Source organism: Anomaloglossus baeobatrachus, chromosome 4 (assembly GCF_048569485.1).
Source record: "Anomaloglossus baeobatrachus isolate aAnoBae1 chromosome 4, aAnoBae1.hap1, whole genome shotgun sequence".
Taxonomy (NCBI): Eukaryota; Metazoa; Chordata; class Amphibia; order Anura; family Aromobatidae; genus Anomaloglossus; species Anomaloglossus baeobatrachus.
Genome location: NC_134356.1, coordinates 96,465,890 through 96,485,600, shown reverse-complemented (window position 1 = coordinate 96,485,600; position 19,711 = coordinate 96,465,890). Strand labels below are relative to the sequence as shown.

The 19,711-nt window shown below is 48.8% G+C and overlaps 2 protein-coding genes across 3 annotated transcripts in view; one reads left to right on the top strand and one right to left on the bottom strand.

Moving 5' to 3' along the window:
* C4H5orf15 (chromosome 4 C5orf15 homolog) overlaps positions 1-1,242 on the bottom strand; it is a 27,554-nt gene extending 26,312 nt beyond the window's left edge. Inside the window, exon 1 of the mRNA XM_075344489.1 lies at positions 1,061-1,242. Coding sequence (XP_075200604.1) covers positions 1,061-1,169 — 109 coding nt within the window. The 5' untranslated portion in view covers positions 1,170-1,242. The remainder of the gene's footprint in view (positions 1-1,060) is intronic.
* An 83-nt stretch (positions 1,243-1,325) lies between these two features.
* LOC142303254 (uncharacterized) overlaps positions 1,326-19,711 on the top strand; it is a 30,086-nt gene continuing 11,700 nt past the window's right edge. Inside the window, exons 1-2 of one of the 2 annotated variants that reach the window (XM_075344487.1) lie at positions 1,326-1,622; positions 1,697-1,838. In XM_075344487.1, coding sequence (XP_075200602.1) covers positions 1,806-1,838 — 33 coding nt within the window. In that variant the 5' untranslated portion in view covers positions 1,326-1,622; positions 1,697-1,805. The remainder of the gene's footprint in view (positions 1,623-1,696; positions 1,839-19,711) is intronic. The other variant, XM_075344488.1, reaches the window with a different exon arrangement.

Here is a 19,711-nt window from a genome sequence, read left to right as displayed (position 1 = left end):
GGGCCACCTACCTAGCAGGGCCCCCCACCACTGCCAGAGGGCCACCTACCTACCAGGGCCCCCCCCCCCCCACTGCCAGAGGGCCACCTACCTACCAGGGCCCCCCCCCCCCACTGCCAGAGGGCTACCTACCTACCATGCCCCCCCCACCTACCAGGGCCTTCCCCCCCCCACTGCCAGAGGGCCACCCACCTACCAGCCCCCCCCCCCCCCCCACTGCCAGAGGCCCCCCCACCTACCAGGGCCCCCCCACCTACCAGGGCCCCCCCCACCTACCAGGGCCCCCCCCCCCCACTGCCAGAGGGCCACCTACCTACCAGGGCCCCCCCCCCCACTGCCAGAGGGCTACCTACCTACCAGGGCCCCCCCCCCCCCACTGCCAGAGGGCCACCTACCTACCAGGGCCCCCCCCACTGCCAGAGGGCCAACTACCTAGCAGGGCCCCCCCCACTGCCAGAGGGCCACCTACCTAGCAGGGCCCCCCCCCCCCACTGCCAGAGGGCCACCCACCTACCAGGGCCCCCCCCCCCACTGCCAGAGGGGCCACCTACCTAGCAGGGCCCCCCACCACTGCCAGAGGGCCACCTACCTAGCAGGGCCCCCCCACCACTGCCAGAGGGCCACCTACCTAGCAGGGCCCCCCCCCACTGCCAGAGGGCCACCTACCTAGCAGGGCACTCCCCCCTCCCCCACTGCCAGAGGGCCACCTACCTAGCAGGAGCCCACTTGGCTTACTGGTTGTATTTAGTGCCCATTCTAACCTCTATGGGACAATACTTGCTGGTCAGGACTGAGGCAGGGGGATATTAATGCTGGTCTGTCTGGGGTGTCACACAATATCACGACATGGGGGAATATCATGCGATTACAGGGATCCTCCGCACGCTGAGCACACAGGAGACCCGCCTGACAATGTCCTCAGGTGTCCACACATCACACAAGTGACGCTCAGAACTTCAGACAAATCTCAGGCGCACCCCCCGAGGCATCATGGGAAATGTAGTCCAGTCATCCCTCCCCTGTCAGTCTCCCAATGTGTAGCGTACAATTTCCCACTTACTGCCGGTCACTGTGGGTTCCGCTGTGACGGCATCTTCGCTGATCAGGAGCGCGAGGACAAGCAGCAGCCAGGAGCTCCGGAGCCTCCGCGACGTCTTACCGGCGGCCATGATGCACTAGGAAGGGTCGTGTTGGCAGATACCCGGATGTAAGGACGTCACACAGCAGCCTCTATAGCGGTATGGACGCGGCGCGGCTGCTAGTATTTATAACCTCGACTCCTCCCCTTAACCACTACCTACCAATCAGAGATGGCGATGGGTGTCCCGCCCTTCCCAGGGGGACGGTGAGATACCCGGGAGCTGTCACTGTGCGGGAATGAATAGTCCTGCGGAGTATGAGCCCGGCACATCGGCCTGTCACTGGCGACATGTCGTGACTGGGCTGTGGGCTCCAGCATTATCTAACCCTCATTATTATCACTAGCGCTGCTGTGCCTTGTACTGCGGTATGAGCAGAATATCAGCCCTCAGTGTAGCGGGAGGCATCGCCACAGCCTGTGCGCCCGGCGCCTGAGGTGTCATGTCACTGGGGGTGTTTGGGAGGTCACGTGATGAACACAGGTAAGAACAGGGAAGGCGCCGCACACGTAGCCGCAGTAATCACCCTGTGGCTAGAATGTATTTTCTCCTGTGAGGTGGTGATGTCACCGGAAGGGGCGGGGCTTCCTCCAGCACTTCCGTGTGTGCGGTGGCTGCTGAACAGGCTGAGGTTTCTGGAAGAACTGAAAGGAGCGGAGCTGCACCATGGAGCGAGAGGTGTCATACACAGAAATAAGGGTGAGTCATGTGAGGAGGGGTTTGTTTTTTTGGGGGGGTCACACTGTATCACTGGATATTCCAACATGGGCCTGCATATTAAAGGGATCTAGTGCTGGGCAGTCCGGCTCTTTTTGGTGGTCCGGTTCCCATGGCTCCGCTCACCAAAAAGAGGCGGCTCATTCGGATCGTTCTCGGCTCCTTATTAAATATGTGTTCACCCCAGGTGAACACATATTCAAGATTATAGTAACCCCGCCCACCCGCGGCTAAACCCCGCCCACTTACAAGGGACCATTAAGATCGCGGAGTGGGCAGGGTTTCAGTGGCGAAAAGAGCCATTTAGGCTGCTTTCACACATCCGGTTTTTGCTGAGCGGCACAATACGGCTCTTTGCCGAAAAAACCCAACCGTTTTTTTGGGCCGCCGGTTGCGGTTTTTCCACATAGACTTGCATTTGCGCCGTATTGTGCCGCATGGCCTTGCGTTGCGTCCGTTTTTTGCCGGATGTGGCATATTTAGCCCATGCGGTGGCCGGATGGAACGTTGCCTGGCACGTTTTTTTGTACGGCGAAAAAAACACATTGCACCGGAACCGGCGCGATGCGGCGCGATTTGCAATGCAAGCCTATGGACGCCGGATGCGTTTTTTTGAACTGCGCATGCTCAGTATCAAGCTGCATCCGTCAAAAAACAGACGGGCCGCATGGAAAAACGTATGCAACGGATCCGTTTTTTTCGCCGCATCCGTTGCATAGGTTTTTGAGCCACACTGCAAAAACCGGATGTGTGAAAGCAGCCTTAGCGATTTTAGTGGCTCCCACTGGTGATCCGGCTCCTGTCGGTCACTGCAGGGAGCCGGATCTTTGCGTCGGATCGTTCGCGACCGACACATCACTATAGGGAACCTGTCAGTGCAAAAAAGCATTCTGACCTACATACAGGCGCCTGTGAGAGATATTAACCCCTTCCTACCCATCCCTGTGTTGTTATATTGTGTAATATAAAAGTAATCAAATAAAGCATGTAGACGCCCACACGGCTATGCAATGCCCATGGGGCTAGAGATCTATGCTATTTACATAGGAAGTAAGTAAGTAATAAAACATATATTTTATTACTTTCATATTATACAATATTACAAGAATAGAAATTGGGGGATTGTACAGTATGAGCCTGCATAATGGGGGATTACACACTATGGGCCGGCATATTAAGGATTGTACAGTATGGGCCTGCATAATGGGGGATTACACACTATGGGCCGGCATATTAAGGACTCTACAGTATGAGCCTGCATATTAAAGGGAAGATATCGTCAAAAAAAAAAAACTGAAAAAAAATGTAAAGTAATAATGTTTAACCCCTTAACGACCGCGGGCCGTAAAATTACGTCCTAAATGACATAATCTTACTGCCCGCGGTCCTCCGGCGGCAGCATGCCGCGATCGGCGCACATCTCAGCTGATTTTCACAGCTGAGATGTGTGCCTGCTAGGCACGAGCAGAATCGTTATCTGCTCGTGCCGATTAACCCCTTATAATGGCGCTGTCAATACATGACAGCGCCATTATAAGCGCAATCGCGGTAAAGTTTTACTTACCGCCGAAACCGGAAGTCACGTGACGCGATCACGTGACTCCCGATAGTTGTCATGGTAGTACAGGGTCATGTGATGACTCCTGTACTACACATGAATTTGTTTCACTTTCGCTGTGCCCGGGGCACAGCAAAAGAGAAAGGCAGCGTATCTGCTGTTTACAGCCTTCCAGCTGTGATCAGCAGATACTGCAGAGCGATCGGAATGCTGATCGCAATAGCCCCCTAGGGGGACTAGTAAAATAAAAAAAAAAAGTAAAAAAATAAGTTTTAAAAAATTAAAAAAAAACAAAAAAACCTAAAAGTTCAAATCACCCCCCATTCGCCCCATTGAAAATTAAAGGGTTAAAAAAATAAAAAATATACACACATTTGGTATCGCCGCGTTCAGAAACGCCCGATCTATCAAAATATAAAATCAATTAATCTGATCAGTAAACGGCGTAGCGGCAAAAAAATTCCAAACGCCAAAACGACGTTTTTTTGTCGCCACAACTTTTGCGCAAAATGCAATAAGAGGCGATCAAAACGTAGCATCTGCGCAAAAATGGTACCGGTAAAAACGTCAGCTCGAGACGCAAAAAATAAGCCGTCATTGAGCCTAAGATACCGAAAAATGAGAACGCTACGGGTCACGGAATATGGCGTAAAACGTGCGCCACTTTTTTCGGACAAACTTCCGATTTTTTTTTAACCCCTTATATAAAAGTAAACCTATACATGTTTGATGTCTACGAACTCGCACTGACCTGAGGCATCACACCCACACATCAGTTTTACCATATAGTGAACACAGTGAATAAAATATCTCAAAAACTATAGTGCTATCGCACTTTTTTTGCAATTTTTCAGCATTTGGAATTTTTTTGCCATTTTCTAGTACACAATATGGTAAAACTGATGGTTTCATTTAAAAGTACAGCTCGTTCCGCAAAAAATGAGCCCTCACATGACCATATTGACTGAAAAATAAAAAAGTTACGTCTCTCAGAAAAAGAATGGCGAAAAAAAAAAAACGGAAAGCGAAAAATCGGCCGGTCGTGAAAGGGTTAAATGTTTTGTTTAAATATTATTTTTTTTTTTTTTTAATTGTGCAAAATATAAAAAAAAATTAAAAAGTTTGATATTTTCCACTGTTAAACACTAGGGGGAGCAGCTTCTGAAATCCTACTGAATTTCCACTGTATAAAAAGCTCAGATTACAGCCTGCCGTAAAGTGGGCGGAGTCTGCTCTCCTGTGTGTGATGTCGCCTCCCCCCTCCTAATCTGAGTGTTTACAACAGAGAATGACATGTAGGGACACAGTGCACAGCCATTTTCATGGTGACCAGAAATGTCTAAAGTGTCACCAAGGACAGCAGGAGTATCACATAGGAGAGGATTAGATACACAGCTCAGCAGGAATATCACACAGGATAGGATTAGATACACGGCTCAGCAGACAGTACCACACAGGAGAGGATTAGATACACAGCTCAGCAGGAATATCACACAGGATAGGATTAGATACACGGCTCAGCAGACAGTACCACACAGGACAGGATTAGATACACAGCTCAGCAGGAATATCACACAGGATAGGATTAGATACACGGCTCAGCAGACAGTACCACACAGGAGAGGATTAGATACACAGCTCAGCAGACAGTATCACACAGGATAGGATTAGATACACGGCTCAGTAGACAGTATCACACAGGACAGGATTAGATACACGGCTCAGCAGACAGTATCACACAGGACAGGATTAGATACACGGCTCAGCAGACAGTATCACCCAGGAGAGGATTAGATACACGGCTCAGCAGACAGTATCACACAGGACAGGATTAGATACACGGCTCAGCAGACAGTATCACAGAGGATAGGATTAGATACACGGCTCAGCAGACCGTATCACAGAGGATAGGATTAGATACACGGCTCAGCAGACAGTATCACAGAGAATAGGATTAGATACACAGCTCAGCAGACAGCATCACCCAGGACAGGATTAGATACACGGCTCAGCAGACAGTATCACAGAGGATAGGATTAGATACACAGCTCAGCAGACAGTATCACACAGGATAGGATTAGATACACGGCTCAGCAGACAGTATCACACAGGACAGGATTAGATACACGGCTCAGCAGACAGTATCACACAGGAGAGGATTAGATACACAGCTGAGCAGACAGTATCACACAGGATAGGATTAGATACACAGCTCAGCAGACAGTATCACACAGGATAGGATTAGATACACAGCTCAGCAGACAGCATCACACAGGAGAGGATGAGATACACAGCTCAGCAGACAGCATCACACAGGAGAGGATGAGATACACGGCTCAGCAGACAGTATCACACAGGACAGGATTAGATACACGGCTCAGCAGACAGTATCACAGAGGAGAAGATTAGATACACGGCTCAGCAGACCGTATCACACAGGATAGGATTAGATACACGGCTCAGCAGACAGTATCACACAGGATAGGATTAGATACACAGCTCAGCAGACAGTATCACACAGGATAGGATTAGATACACAGCTCAGCAGACAGTATCACACAGGATAGGATTAGATACACAACCCTGCAGACAGTATCACACAGGATAGGATTAGATACACAACCCTGCAGACAGTATCACACAGGATAGGATTAGATACACAACCCTGCAGACAGTATCACCGGTACACACATACAGTGGCGCGCGCGTGCACACACACACACACACACACACACACACACACACACACACACACACACAATCACCCCTGATGGGGACCTTGTGCCACACACACACACCTTTCACATCATTCCTCCCTGTGACCTCCGGTGGGCGCTCCAGGCAGCTGTGCTGCATGCCATCCTCCCCTGCGTCCGGCCGACATTTCACACATCCGATCGCATACACTCACACACCCGATCGCATACACTCACACACACTCACGATATCGCACATACCTGTACAATCGCGCGCGCACACACACACACACACAGCAGCGGCGGGCAGAGCTGGGGGAGCTGCGGCAGCGGGCAGAGCGAGGACTTGGGAGAACGGAGGGAGGGGAGTGTCATTGGAGACGGTAACGGCGGTGGCAGTAGCTGGGGCAGAGCAGGGGCTGGGGAGAACGGAAGGATGGGATGTCATCGGAGACAGTAAGGAGGGGAGGGGAGGCGGCCCGTACTCACACATCCCGGCGGTTGACAGGAGTAAAGTGGAGCAAACAGCACACGCTGTGAGCTCCACAATAATGGCGCTGAACTCCTCCCTCTTGTGTTCTGGACAGCCCAGGGGGCGCGTCCACGTCACAGCAGACGCCCACTGTAACGTATGGCAAGGGGTCGGAGCCCGACTATCAGAGTCTATGCACAGGGGCTGCCATAAAGGAAGGAGTTACTGTCGTTACACACAAGGCAATTCCAGCATGGCAGCCCCCAGTGCCTCCAGTAAAATAAGAATTACATAAAAACTAAATAAGCTGCGATTTTCATTTTGTATTAGAAATACTTGATTTCATAATCACTATTTTTAATACAAAAATAAAAAACCGCGATACCTTCCCTTTAAGCATTGTACAGTATGGGCCTGCATAATGGGGGATCGTACTGTGAAAGTGCTGCATATTGGGAATTGTGCAGGGAAAAGGTGAGTTATATATTTTTATATACATATATATGTTATGGGGCTGGATGGGAAAAGGGGTGATCTTGTATGTCTTAGGGCTGCTTAGGGCTAGGCTAGGGTTAGATTTACTTGCTTGGGGCTGCAAGCTAGGGGGGCTGCATGGAGAAGAGGGTGATGCTGCTTGCTGGGGGGCTGTGTGGTGAAGGGAGTAATGTTATATGCATGGGGCTGTATAGGGAAGGGGATTATATTATACGTGGGGGGGCTCCATGCTGCTGGGGCTGAATGGGGAAGGATTATGGTTACTTATGTGGGGAAGTGGGTAATGTTTCATATGTGGGGAAGGGGGTGATGTTACATATGTGGGGGAAGTCCTCCCATCCCACAATTCATTATATAGTCCTCGGTGTCTTCCCCATCCCACAATTCATTATGTGGTCTTCAGTGTCCTCCCTGACCCACAATTCATTATATAGTCCTCTCCACTCCACAATTCATTATATGTAAGGTATGCTAATGTACATAACAAGAGAGGGAACTATGTAATATATTGTATCTATATCTGTATTTGTAGCTTTGTCGCCATAAACTGAGGGGAGGGGGCAGGCACAATTTCTTGCACAGTAGCCCTAGACTGTCAGTGTCCGCCCCTGTGAAGACGGACCATTGAGTGGTGACCTGTTCTGTGGAGGTGCCTGCCGGCCTGTTCACTAGCAGCAAGCAATGGCGGTACACTATGTAAAAGGGGGGGGCAATGGCGGCACACTATGTGAAAGGGGGGGCAATGGCGGCACACTATGTGAAAGGGGGAATGTAACTTTCTGTAAGGTGGGGGGGCGAGGGTGTCTTCTATCAAAGTGTTCTGGGGCATCTGATCTATGTACAGTGGTACCTCGCTTAACGAGTAACCCAGTTAACAAGAATTTCACTTAACAAGCAAAGCTTGCTGTAAATTTGTAACCCGGTTTACGAGAAAGCTTTGCTGTACGAGCGAATACTCACCGCACACACTTCCGGTTCCATACATCCACCGCACTCTGACCCGCTCTTGCAGTCCACACAAACACACACAAGCACGCACAAAACACACAAACACACACGCATGCACACACATACAGTATTATGTTCACCTTACCTTCCGTTCCATCGCCGGCCTCATGGGTCTTGTAGTTCGCCAGTACATCGCGACAAGAGAGGAATCCTCTCGGCAAACTAAAAGACCCATGAGTCCGGCGATGGAACGGAAGGTAAGGTGAGCATAATATGTGTACCTTCCGTTCCATCGCCGGCCTCCTGGGTCTTGTAGTTCGCCGCTCCAGGATGTGTATTGGCAAGCATTGCGACGAGGCAGGAACTTCCCTTGTCAGCTGCTACTCAAAGGCAGCGCGCTGACCAATCAGAGCCAAGCGGCTCCTGCCTTTGACGTCAGCGCTCTGGGTGCGGAAGTTTCTCCCTCGTCGTTATGGTAACCCGATACACAGCCCGTACTAGCGAACAGCAAGTCCCAGGAGGCCGGCGATGGAATGGAAGGTAAGGTGAGCATAACATGTGCGTGCTTGTGTGAGTTTGTACGTGTTTGTGTGTGTTTGTGCGTGTGTGGAATGGCACAATAGGGGACCAGGATGGAGCAAGTTGTGGAACGAATTGTCAGCATTGCAATGATTTCCTATGGGAAATCTTGCTTTGCTGAATGAGTAACTTGGTTAACAAGCACAGTCCCAGAACGGATTGTTCTCGTAAACCAAGGTTCCACTGTAGTTTAAATTCTCCATTTCCAATACATACACTGTGGGTATGTGTATATATAGATAGATATATAGATATAGATTGGGAATGGAGGATTGAAACTGCATGGGAGACACACCCCAGAACACTGTGCCCCACTGGCCCTCCCTCCATCTTGGATATTTCAATGTCTGTCTCCAGGTACTGTGTGTGCCCCTCCATCAGGATATTCTGCATGTATCATAATGTATGTAGTGGATATAAACACATGATACAAGCAGAATGGAGGGGTACACACAGTGTGCAGGCCGGGGACATCAGTCCATACCAATCCCATACCCCAGATAGATTTTCACTACTACAATAAGGCCGTGTGCGCACATTGAGTATTTGGTGAGGGGTTTTTTACCTCAGTATTTGTAAAAAATACGGAGGTAAAAAAAAGTCACCAAATACTGAACATGTGCATGTGACCTTACAAATAATGAGGTAAATAACTCACCAAATACTCAATGTGCACGTGGCCCAAGGCCTAGTGCACACGTTCAGTATTAAGGTAACAAAAACTCTATTTGTTAAGCTGTGTTCACATCGGGCGGTTTTGCAGGGTTTTTTTTTTTTTTTATTGGATTAATGTTAATACATGCTAACAACAAGCTGCAGCTTTTACTCAGATTTTGCTGCAGAACAAAAACCCCTGTGTGAACAAAGCCTAGGGTCATGTGCCATGTTCAGTATTGGTGAGGGTTTTTTTTCACCTCAGTATGTGTAAGGCCTTGTGCAGACGCTTAGAATGTGATGAGTATTTTACTTCAGTATTTGTTAAACTATGTTCACACAGGGGCTTTTTGCTTAGTTTTTCATATTTTTTTTTTTTGCAATAGTCTTGTTTACAGATTAAAGTTGGACTGTTCAATACTAGGCCTTAAGCCCCCGTCACACATAGCGAGATTGCTGAAATGTCACAGGTTTTGTGACGTCTCAGCGACCTTGCTAGCGATATCGCTGTGTGTGAAAAGCAGCAGCGAGCGGGCCCCTGATGTGAGGTCGCTGATCGTGACAAAACGATCAGGACCATTCTTTGCTCCTTGGTCTCCCACTGTGCAGCACGCATCGACGTGTTTGACGGCGGAAGACCAACGAGCCCGAGCAGCGTCGGACTGGCTACCAGAGGAACCTCCACTAATGCCAGGCCTGGATTCAGGTACCTGCATTGCACTCCGGAGCGCTCACCTGAGCTCCAGACTCAAGCCTAGACTGTACCGCGAGCGCAGAGTGATTGATTCCCCGGCGATTGCAGTTCAGTTCATGACAGCTGCAGACATCCCGGGCTGATCGCCGGTGCTTCTCACCTGAACTCCGGAGTGCAGCCCGGCATGTACGCAGCTGTTATGAACTGAACCGCAATCGCCGGGGAATCAATCACTCGACGCTCGTGGTGCAGTCCTGCAAACTCAGATCAGTCCAGGCTGTAGGTGAGAGCTCCGGAGTGCAATGCAGGTAACTGAATCCAGGCCTGGCATTACAGTAGCCAGCAGGGAGCCGTCGTTACACGGGTCTCTGGTGGCTGATCTCTGATCACTGGAGATGTGCCTGATTGACAGCTCACCAGCGACCATGTAGCGATGTTCCAGCGATCCCTGCCAGGTCGGATCACTGATGCGTCGCTGCGTGTAATGGGACCCTTAGTGGTTTTGGTTGTTTTAGCTGAAGGGTATATTTATTAATTACTGGATGTTTTTTAGGTTATATTTTAGCCAACTATTTTTCAGAAATTATCTGTTTCAGGTGTATGATGATGGACCCGTCACATGACCCGTGTGTGGGGATGGGGGGGGCCCACAGATACTCAACAGCCCGGGGCCATAGTTACCCTTAATCCGCCCCTGCCTGTACATAACAATAGAGGATACTATATAACAAGGGAAGGTACTATACTGTATATAACGAGAGGATGCTGTGTAATAAGGGAAGCGCTCTACATAACAAGAGGGCATGTTATGTAATGAGGGACAGTGCTCTACATAACAAGAGAGAATGCTATGTAATAAGGGACAGCACTATATATAACAAGAGAGGATGCTATGTAATGAGGGACAATGCTCTTCATTACAAGAGGGGAAGCTGTGTAATAAGGGACAGTGCTTTACATAACAAGAGAGGAAACTGTGTAATAAAGGACAGTGCTCTACATAACGAGAGGATGCTATGTAATAAGGGACAGTGCTTTACATAACAAGAGAGGAAACTGTGTAATAAAGGACAGTGCTCTACATAACGAGAGGATGCTATGTAATAAGGGACAGTGCTCTACATAACGAGAGGATGCTATGTAATAAGGGACAGTGCTCTACATAACGAGAGGATGCTATGTAATAAGAGACAGTGCTCTACATAACGAGAGGATGCTATGTAATAAGGGACAGTGCTCTACATAACGAGAGGATGCTATGTAATAAGAGACAGTGCTCTACATAACGAGAGGATGCTATGTAATAAGGGACAGTGCTTTACATAACAAGAGAGGAAACTGTGTAATAAAGGACAGTGCTCTACATAACGAGAGGATGCTATGTAATAAGAGACAGTGCTCTACATAACGAGAGAATGGTATGTAATAAGGGACAGTGCTCTACATAACGAGAGGATGCTATGTAATAAGAGACAGTGCTCTACATAACGAGAGGATGCTATGTAATAAGAGACAGTGCTCTACATAACGAGAGGATGCTATGTAATAAGAGACAGTGCTCTACATAACGAGAGAATGCTATGTAATAAGGGACAGTGCTCTACATAACGAGAGGATGCTATGTAATAAGAGACAGTGCTCTACATAACGAGAGGATGCTATGTAATAAGAGACAGTGCTCTACATAACGAGAGGATGCTATGTAATAAGAGACAGTGCTCTACATAACGAGAGGATGCTATGTAATAAGGGACAGTGCTCTACATAACGAGAGGATGCTATGTAATAAGAGACAGTGCTCTACATAACGAGAGGATGCTATGTAATAAGGGACAGTGCTCTACATAACGAGAGAATGCTATATAATAAGGGACAGTGCTCTACATAACGAGAGGATGCTATGTAATAAGAGACAGTGCTCTACATAACGAGAGGATGCTATGTAATAAGGGACAGTGCTCTACATAACGAGAGGATGCTATGTAATAAAGGTCAGTGCTCTACATAACGAGAGGATGCTATGTAATAAGGGACAGTGCTCTACATAACGAGAGAATGCTATGTAATAAAGGACAGTGCTCTACATAACGAGAGGATGCTATGTAATAAGGGACAGTGCTTTACATAACAAGAGAGGAAACTGTGTAATAAAGGACAGTGCTCTACATAACGAGAGGATGCTATGTAATAAGAGACAGTGCTCTACATAACGAGAGAATGGTATGTAATAAGGGACAGTGCTCTACATAACGAGAGGATGCTATGTAATAAGAGACAGTGCTCTACATAACGAGAGGATGCTATGTAATAAGAGACAGTGCTCTACATAACGAGAGGATGCTATGTAATAAGGGACAGTGCTCTACATAACGAGAGGATGCTATGTAATAAGGGACAGTGCTCTACATAACGAGAGGATGCTATGTAATAAGAGACAGTGCTCTACATAACGAGAGGATGCTATGTAATAAGAGACAGTGCTCTACATAACGAGAGGATGCTATGTAATAAGAGACAGTGCTCTACATAACGAGAGGATGCTATGTAATAAGGGACAGTGCTCTACATAACGAGAGGATGCTATGTAATAAGAGACAGTGCTCTACATAACGAGAGGATGCTATGTAATAAGGGACAGTGCTCTACATAACGAGAGGATGCTATGTAATAAAGGTCAGTGCTCTACATAACGAGAGGATGCTATGTAATAAGGGACAGTGCTCTACATAACGAGAGAATGCTATGTAATAAAGGACAGTGCTCTACATAACGAGAGGATGCTATGTAATAAGGGACAGTGCTCTACATAACGAGAGGATGCTATGTAATAAGGGACAGTGCTCTACATAACGAGAGGATGCTATGTAATAAGAGACAGTGCTCTACATAACGAGAGGATGCTATGTAATAAGAGACAGTGCTCTACATAACGAGAGGATGCTATGTAATAAGGGACAGTGCTCTACATAACGAGAGGATGCTATGTAATAAGGGACAGCGCTATATATAACAAGAGAGGATGCTATGTAATAAGGGACAGCACTATATATAACAAGAGAGGATGCTATGTAATAAGGGACAGCACTATATATAACAAGAGAGGATGCTGTGTAATAAGGGACAGCACTATATATAACAAGAGAGAATGCTATGTAATAAGGGACAGTGCTCTATATAACAAGAGACAACTCTGTATTAAAGGACAGTGCTCTACATCAGCTTGATAACAGTGAGAAGGCCCTCAATCAAATGCTGAGACCTCCTGACTCCAGGACTCCAAGAGGTGACATTAGGAAATGGCACACTCATGACACCTTTCTGTAAAGTAGCACCAAATATGCATCGTGTGAGCCTCATCTTAATGGATTCTAGGTTTGCTTTCATAGAGCACCTCATGACAATTACGTAACCTGATGTGATAAAAGCATTTTTACTCAGTACCGCTGCAATCCATCAAAGCCAAAAAGATCTATGGTCATCTAATAGGGTCAGTCCTGCTAATCCTAAAAGATTAGTTCATTCACAACTTGTCTGTCCACCAAGCCACAATCTTTGGATGAATATAACACAGATCTGAGATAGGTATGCCACTCACCATCCTTGAATTCAAGAGGGGTTAAAATCATGCAAAAGCTCCTGTTCCATGGCACAGTAATTCTAAGTGTAGCAAGGGAGAAATTGATCTCCGCATCACTCCATCATCTCTATGTTGAACAGCAGCTAAATAAGGCCGGGGCCACACGGGGAGTACTGCGATCCACTTGCATGACACTCAGCCCATGCTGGCAGTTCAGCAGAGCCGAGTGTCATGCGTGTGTCCTTGCAACTGAGGTCCGTTCGTGCGAGCAGACCTCAGCTGCGGGGAGCGGCCGGCACTCAGGAGGGGAGGGAGGGATTTCTCTCCCTCTCTCCTGCGTAGCCAGCTATTGCCATTCTCACACTGCACTAGCAGTACACCGATGTACCGCGAGTGCAGTGCGATTTTTTTTTTTTTTTTTTTTTTTTTTTTTTTTTTTTTTCCCCTCGCCCCATTCACTTGAATGGGTGCGAGAGAAAGAGTCTCGCATTAGAGTCGCAGCATGCTGTGATTGTTTTCTCGGTCTGATTAGGGCTGAGAAAATAATCGCTCATGTGTGCTGACACACAGGCTAAAATTGGTGGAATGCGATGTTTTATAGCACTCCACTCGCACCGATTTTCTCGCCGTGTGGCTTAGGCCTAATACATGGAATCACAGAATATTAGAGTTGGAATGGAGCTCCTGGGTCATCTAGTCCAACCCCCTGCTCAAAGCAGGATTCACTAAATCATCCCAGACAGATGTCCATCCAACCTCTTTAAAGACTTCCATTGAAGAGGAACTCGCCACCTCTTGTGGCAGCCTGTTCCACTCGTTGATCACCCTCACTGTCAGAAAGTTTTTTGTAAGGCTAGGTTCACATTTCCGTTGTTTTGCATCAGTCACATGCGTTGCTTGACACTTGTGACTGATGCGTTGTACAACGGATGACAAGAATTAGAATTCATTGTCTGACTCCGTTGTAAAAGAGAGAACGATCAGCTGATCGTTCACAATAGCCGGCCGTCTTTGAGAGGGAACAGATGATCTCCCAGCGGCTGGCTAATGAGAGCGATCAGCTGATCGCTCACAGCAGCCGGGTGATCAGCTGATCGCTCACAGCAGCCGGGTGATCAGCTGATCGCTCACAGCAGCCGGGTGATCAGCTGATCGCTCACAGCAGCCGGGTGATCAGCTGATCGCTCACAGCAGCCGGGTGATCAGCTGATCGCTCACAGCAGCCGGGTGATCAGCTGATCGCTCACAGCAGCCGGGTGATCAGCTGATCGCTCACAGAAGACGGGTGATCAGCTGATCGCTCACAGCAGCCGGCCGCCGGGTGATCAGCTGATCGTTCGGCCACCGAGAATGGTGGGCGGAGTGCGTGGAGCCAAGCGGGGCTATGCCGCTGAAGACGTCAGTGTCGGGGACTGCATGGCTGGGGACAGGGGGGTGTGTGTGTGTGTGTGTGTGTGTGTGTGTGTGTGTGTGTGTGTGTGTGTGTGTGTGTGTGTGTGTGTGTGTTCGTTCGTTCATTGCACACGTAGCCAGGGTATATATCGGGTAACTAAGCAAAGCGCTTTGCTTAGTAACGCGATGTGTACCCTGGTTATATGTGCAGGGAGCCGCTGCTCAAAAAACGTTACACTCTGTGTTCCTGCCGCCCGACAGTCAGTCATTCCACAACTGATCAGTCGGGCGGAGGATGCAACGCAGCGTCATCAGTCACAATCCGCCGCTCATACAAGTATATGGGAACAACGGAATCCGCCAAACGGATCCCGTTGTTTACCAGAGCCGCGGATTGTGACTGATACAAATTGACGGAAATGTGAACCTAGCCTAATATCTAATCTGTGTCTCCTCCCCATCAGTTTCTGTCTCGCTCCCTGGGCCACGGCGTCGCTCGTTACTCACTGATCCGGTCCCCATACACTCTGACCACAGCCGCTGCTCCCGCTTCCCGTCCTCTGCGTCCTCCGTGCCCTCTGCTCCCCGATCCTGCCGTCTCGCTGCGGTCCAGGACTCTGCCTCCAGGTCTCCTGCATTCGTTCCTCGGCGTCCTGTGCTGATCTCCGGCTCTCGGGCTTTGCGCCTGCGCACTAGGGTGCGGGTGCGCTCTCTCACCTCTTCTTAAAGGGCCAGCGTCTCTGAAACAGGATATGGCTGATAACAGGTTCATGGTATAAAAGACTTTCTTTTCCATATGGGCGGTGCCTGTTCAACGGGTTATTGTAGCTTTGTCTCTTGTGCCAGATGTTCAGGTCCATCTGTGTCTCGTACCCAGGTTAACCCTGTCTATGCCCACAGATACTGCCAACCTGAGTGCGTCCAGCCTTTCGGTTTCCCAGGAGACACCACGGTGACAGTCAGCTTTGGATCCCATCATCTCCCGCCAGCATGTACCCGTCGCCGGTTCTGGACTCCATCTAATACCACCAGTCGGCACCTGTACCTGGTTCCAGTCAACCATCCTGATCCCCTTCGGCCCGCATCTACCATTGGACCAACAGCCATGTCCCGCACGGACAGCTTAAGGACGCTAACCCGTATTCACTTGTGTCTCAGCTGCTGTGCATCTAGGTCCTCTGGGGCGGCTGCCAGACAGTCCCTGTATAGGGGCTCGCTCCCGGTTGTCTCCCTGGGGGTGTCCTGTGCGCTGTCCCGTGGATCCTCATCTGGACTGAACATCACAGTTTCATCCCATTGCTTCTAGTCTTTCCTTGAGAAAATGAGAATAAAATGATCCCTCTACAGTGTGACAGCCTTTAAGATATTTGTAGACCGCTATTAGGTCTCCTCTTAGTCTTCTCTTTTTCAAGCTAAACAATCCTAAATCCTGTATCATAGGACATGGTGTGCAGACCAGTCACCATTCTGGTCACTCTTCTCTGAACTTGCTCCAGTTTGTTGATGTCTTTTTTAAAATATGGTGCTCAGAACTGGACACAATATTCCAGATGAGGTCTGACCAAAGAGGAGTAAAGGGGGATAAATGTAGCGACCCTGAGCCACTCAGGGCACTACAGGGAACTGCATCCTCCCGGGGATGCAGGACCTACCTCCTCGGTCCTATAACACCAGTGCCAGCAACAGCAACACACCTAAATTCCCAGTAGCCTCTCACACCAGGGCATAGAGGGTTAGGTCAACCACGTAAGGGGTTGGACGCCATGGGATTAGCCGGGGAGGGGGGGAGGAGGGGACAGGAAGAACAGGGAGCAGTCTGCAGAAATTTAGTGAAGGGAGCAGACGTGCCTCAAGCTGGGCCTGTGTAACGGTGACCAGGGGGCAAGGGAGTCAGGTTGCTAGCAGAGAGCAAACAAATACCTCTGGGCTGGAGTCAAGACCCCAGGGACGGTACGAGGGAGCACCAATGGAATCTGGGCACGCGCGGGGCACAGGGCCTTAGGTCAGGCGTCAGTTTCCTACGGCCTGGCAATTACCTGCAGGGGCCTCACTGACCTTACAGTTATGGGGGTATCAGCAGTAAACTAGGATCGGGGTTCGAACACTTACTTCCCTGCAGGGTCCGCACTGCTAGCCGAACGGATAGACCGCTGTATCACAGCTAGGGGACCCCAAAGTTCCAGGCTTCGGGGTCTCAACTGAACTAAGAGTGCCGGGGATAGAGCACCCTTGCCACCAACTGGCACTGGCAATACTTGGATTGGAACCAGCACCCGAGGGTCCACAGTGAGTAAGGACTGTTTAATACAATCTACAGACTGGTCTCCGTTATTGCCCCTCTACATCTCCCAGGCACAGCTCTACCTATGGAAGGCCAAGCATCATGGCTGCTACTACGATCAGTCCTGGGAGTACCTACATTAAGCAGCGGCGGTTCTTCATCCCTAACCGCAACCCGCAGGTGGCGTCACATGACAAAAACTCTTAGCTCCCCTGTATATACCCCCATTAAAAAAAGGGGCCCAGAGAACGGGACCAGGCAACGGCCACCAGAGTGATATTCCCATTTGTTACTGCCCGGGACCGAGTACCCCCTTCTCTGGGCGCTACATAATGACTTCACGTGATCTAGAATGTATGCTTTTGTTAATACATCCTAGATTGGTGTTTGCTTTTTTTGCTGCTGCTGTTGACTCATGTTCAGTCTGTGATCTATTAGTATACCTAAGGGGTACTTTGCACGTTGTGACATTGCAGGTGCGATGTCGATGGGCTCAAATCGAAAGTGACGCACATCCGGCGTCGCTGTCGACATCGCAGTATGTGAATCCTTTTACATACGATTAACGAGCGCAAAAGCGTCGTTATCGTATGATCGGTGTAGGGTCCGACATTTCCATAATTTTGCAGCAGCGACAGGTACGATGTTGTTCCTCGTTCCAGCAGACAGCACATATCACTGTGTGTGAAGCCGTAGGAGCGAGGAACATCACCTTACCTGCATCCCGGCTGCAATGCGGAAGGTGGGCGGGATGTTTACGTCCCGTTCATCTCCGCCCCTCCGCTTCTATTGGCCGCCTGCAGTGTGACATCACTGTGACGCCGCACGACCCGTCCCCTTAGGTAGGAGGCAGGTCGCCGGCCAGGGCGATGTCGCAGGGCAGGTAAGTGCGTACGAAGCTGCCGTAGCGATAATGTTCGCTACGGCAGCAATTACAAGATATCGCTGCTGCGACGGGGGCGGGGACTATCGCGCTCGGCATCGCAGCATCGGCTTGCAATGTCGTAGTGTGCAAAGTACCCCTAAGTCTTTTTCACATATGCTGTTGGATAGCTCTATTCCTCCCATGCTGTATATGCTATTTTCATTATTCTTGCCAAGATGTATGACTTTGCATTTCTCTGTGTTAAAAACAATTTTATTAGTACTGCCCACTGTTCCAGCTTGTTTAGATCTTTTTGAATTCTCTCTCTATTCTTTAGTATTAGCTTTTCCTCCTAGCTTTGTGTCATCAGCAAATGTAATCAGTTTACCCTTAATTCCTTCATCTAAATCATTGATAAAGATGTTGAACAACATGGGGCCCAGCACAGAGCCCTGTGGTACCCCACTTGAGACAGTCTTCCAACTGGATGTGCAGCCATTTATGACCACTCTTTGACTCCGATCACTAAGCCAGTTGCAAATCCATCTAACAGTTGCCACGTCCATTCCACACTTGGTCATTTTTTTTAATAAGGACTGTATGAGATACTTTGTCAAATGCTTTGCTGAAGTCAAGATATACTATATCTACTGCATTTCCCTGATCCACCCAGTCAGTGATTCTTTCATAGAAGGAAATTAAGTTAGTCTGACATGACTTATTAGTTACAAACCCATGCTGGCTCTGGTTAATCACTTCATTCTCATCCAGTTACTTGCATAAATGTTGTTTAATAATTTGTTCAAAGATCTTTCCTGGTATGGAAGTCAGGCTCACAGGCCTGTAGTTCCCTGGGTCCACCTTCCCCTTTTTGAAGATAGGGATAACATTTGCTCTTCTCCAGTCTTCTGGAACTTCTGCTCTCCAGGAATTTTAAAAAATTATGACGAGTGGTTCTAATATTTCCTCTGCTATCTCCTTCAGTACTCTGGGGTGTAATTCATCTGGACCTGGGGACTTGAATTCATTTATGTTAGCTAAGTGTACTGTCTCACTAAACAACGTACCAGCGATTCCGACCACGATACGACCTGGTCAGGATCGCTGATACGTCGCTACAGGGTCGCTAGTGAGCTGTCAGTCAGATCTTCCCAACGACACAGCAACGATACGGCGAACCATAACAACTCGCTGGGACCCTGTCACATAGCACGATTCAAATCTTGATTACTAACATAGGCGTGCATCTACATTGCCTTTTCCGCACCCCCTCTACTCCGATTGGTGGTCGTAACTGCGTTGTGACTGGGCGGCCTTGCCTTCATAATAGCGCTTCCATCCTTTGTTCTGTTTTGCAGATTGCAGTAGAGTCCTCCGGGCTGTGACTCCACATCGATTCATCTGTTATTCAACAGTTTTTCTGACGTTTGTACACTGCACAGTAGGCATTGTTTTGGGGTCTCAACTGTGTTTCCATTTTTTACTTTATTTATAGGACACCTCTTAGGCCTTGTGCGCACTAGGCGTTTTTGCCGTGTTTTTAGCGGCGTTTTTTACCGTGTTTTTGTGCTGAAAACGCAGTGACATTGCTTCCCCAGCAATGTCAATGGGTTTTCAGAAGTGCTGTCCTCACACAGCGTTTTT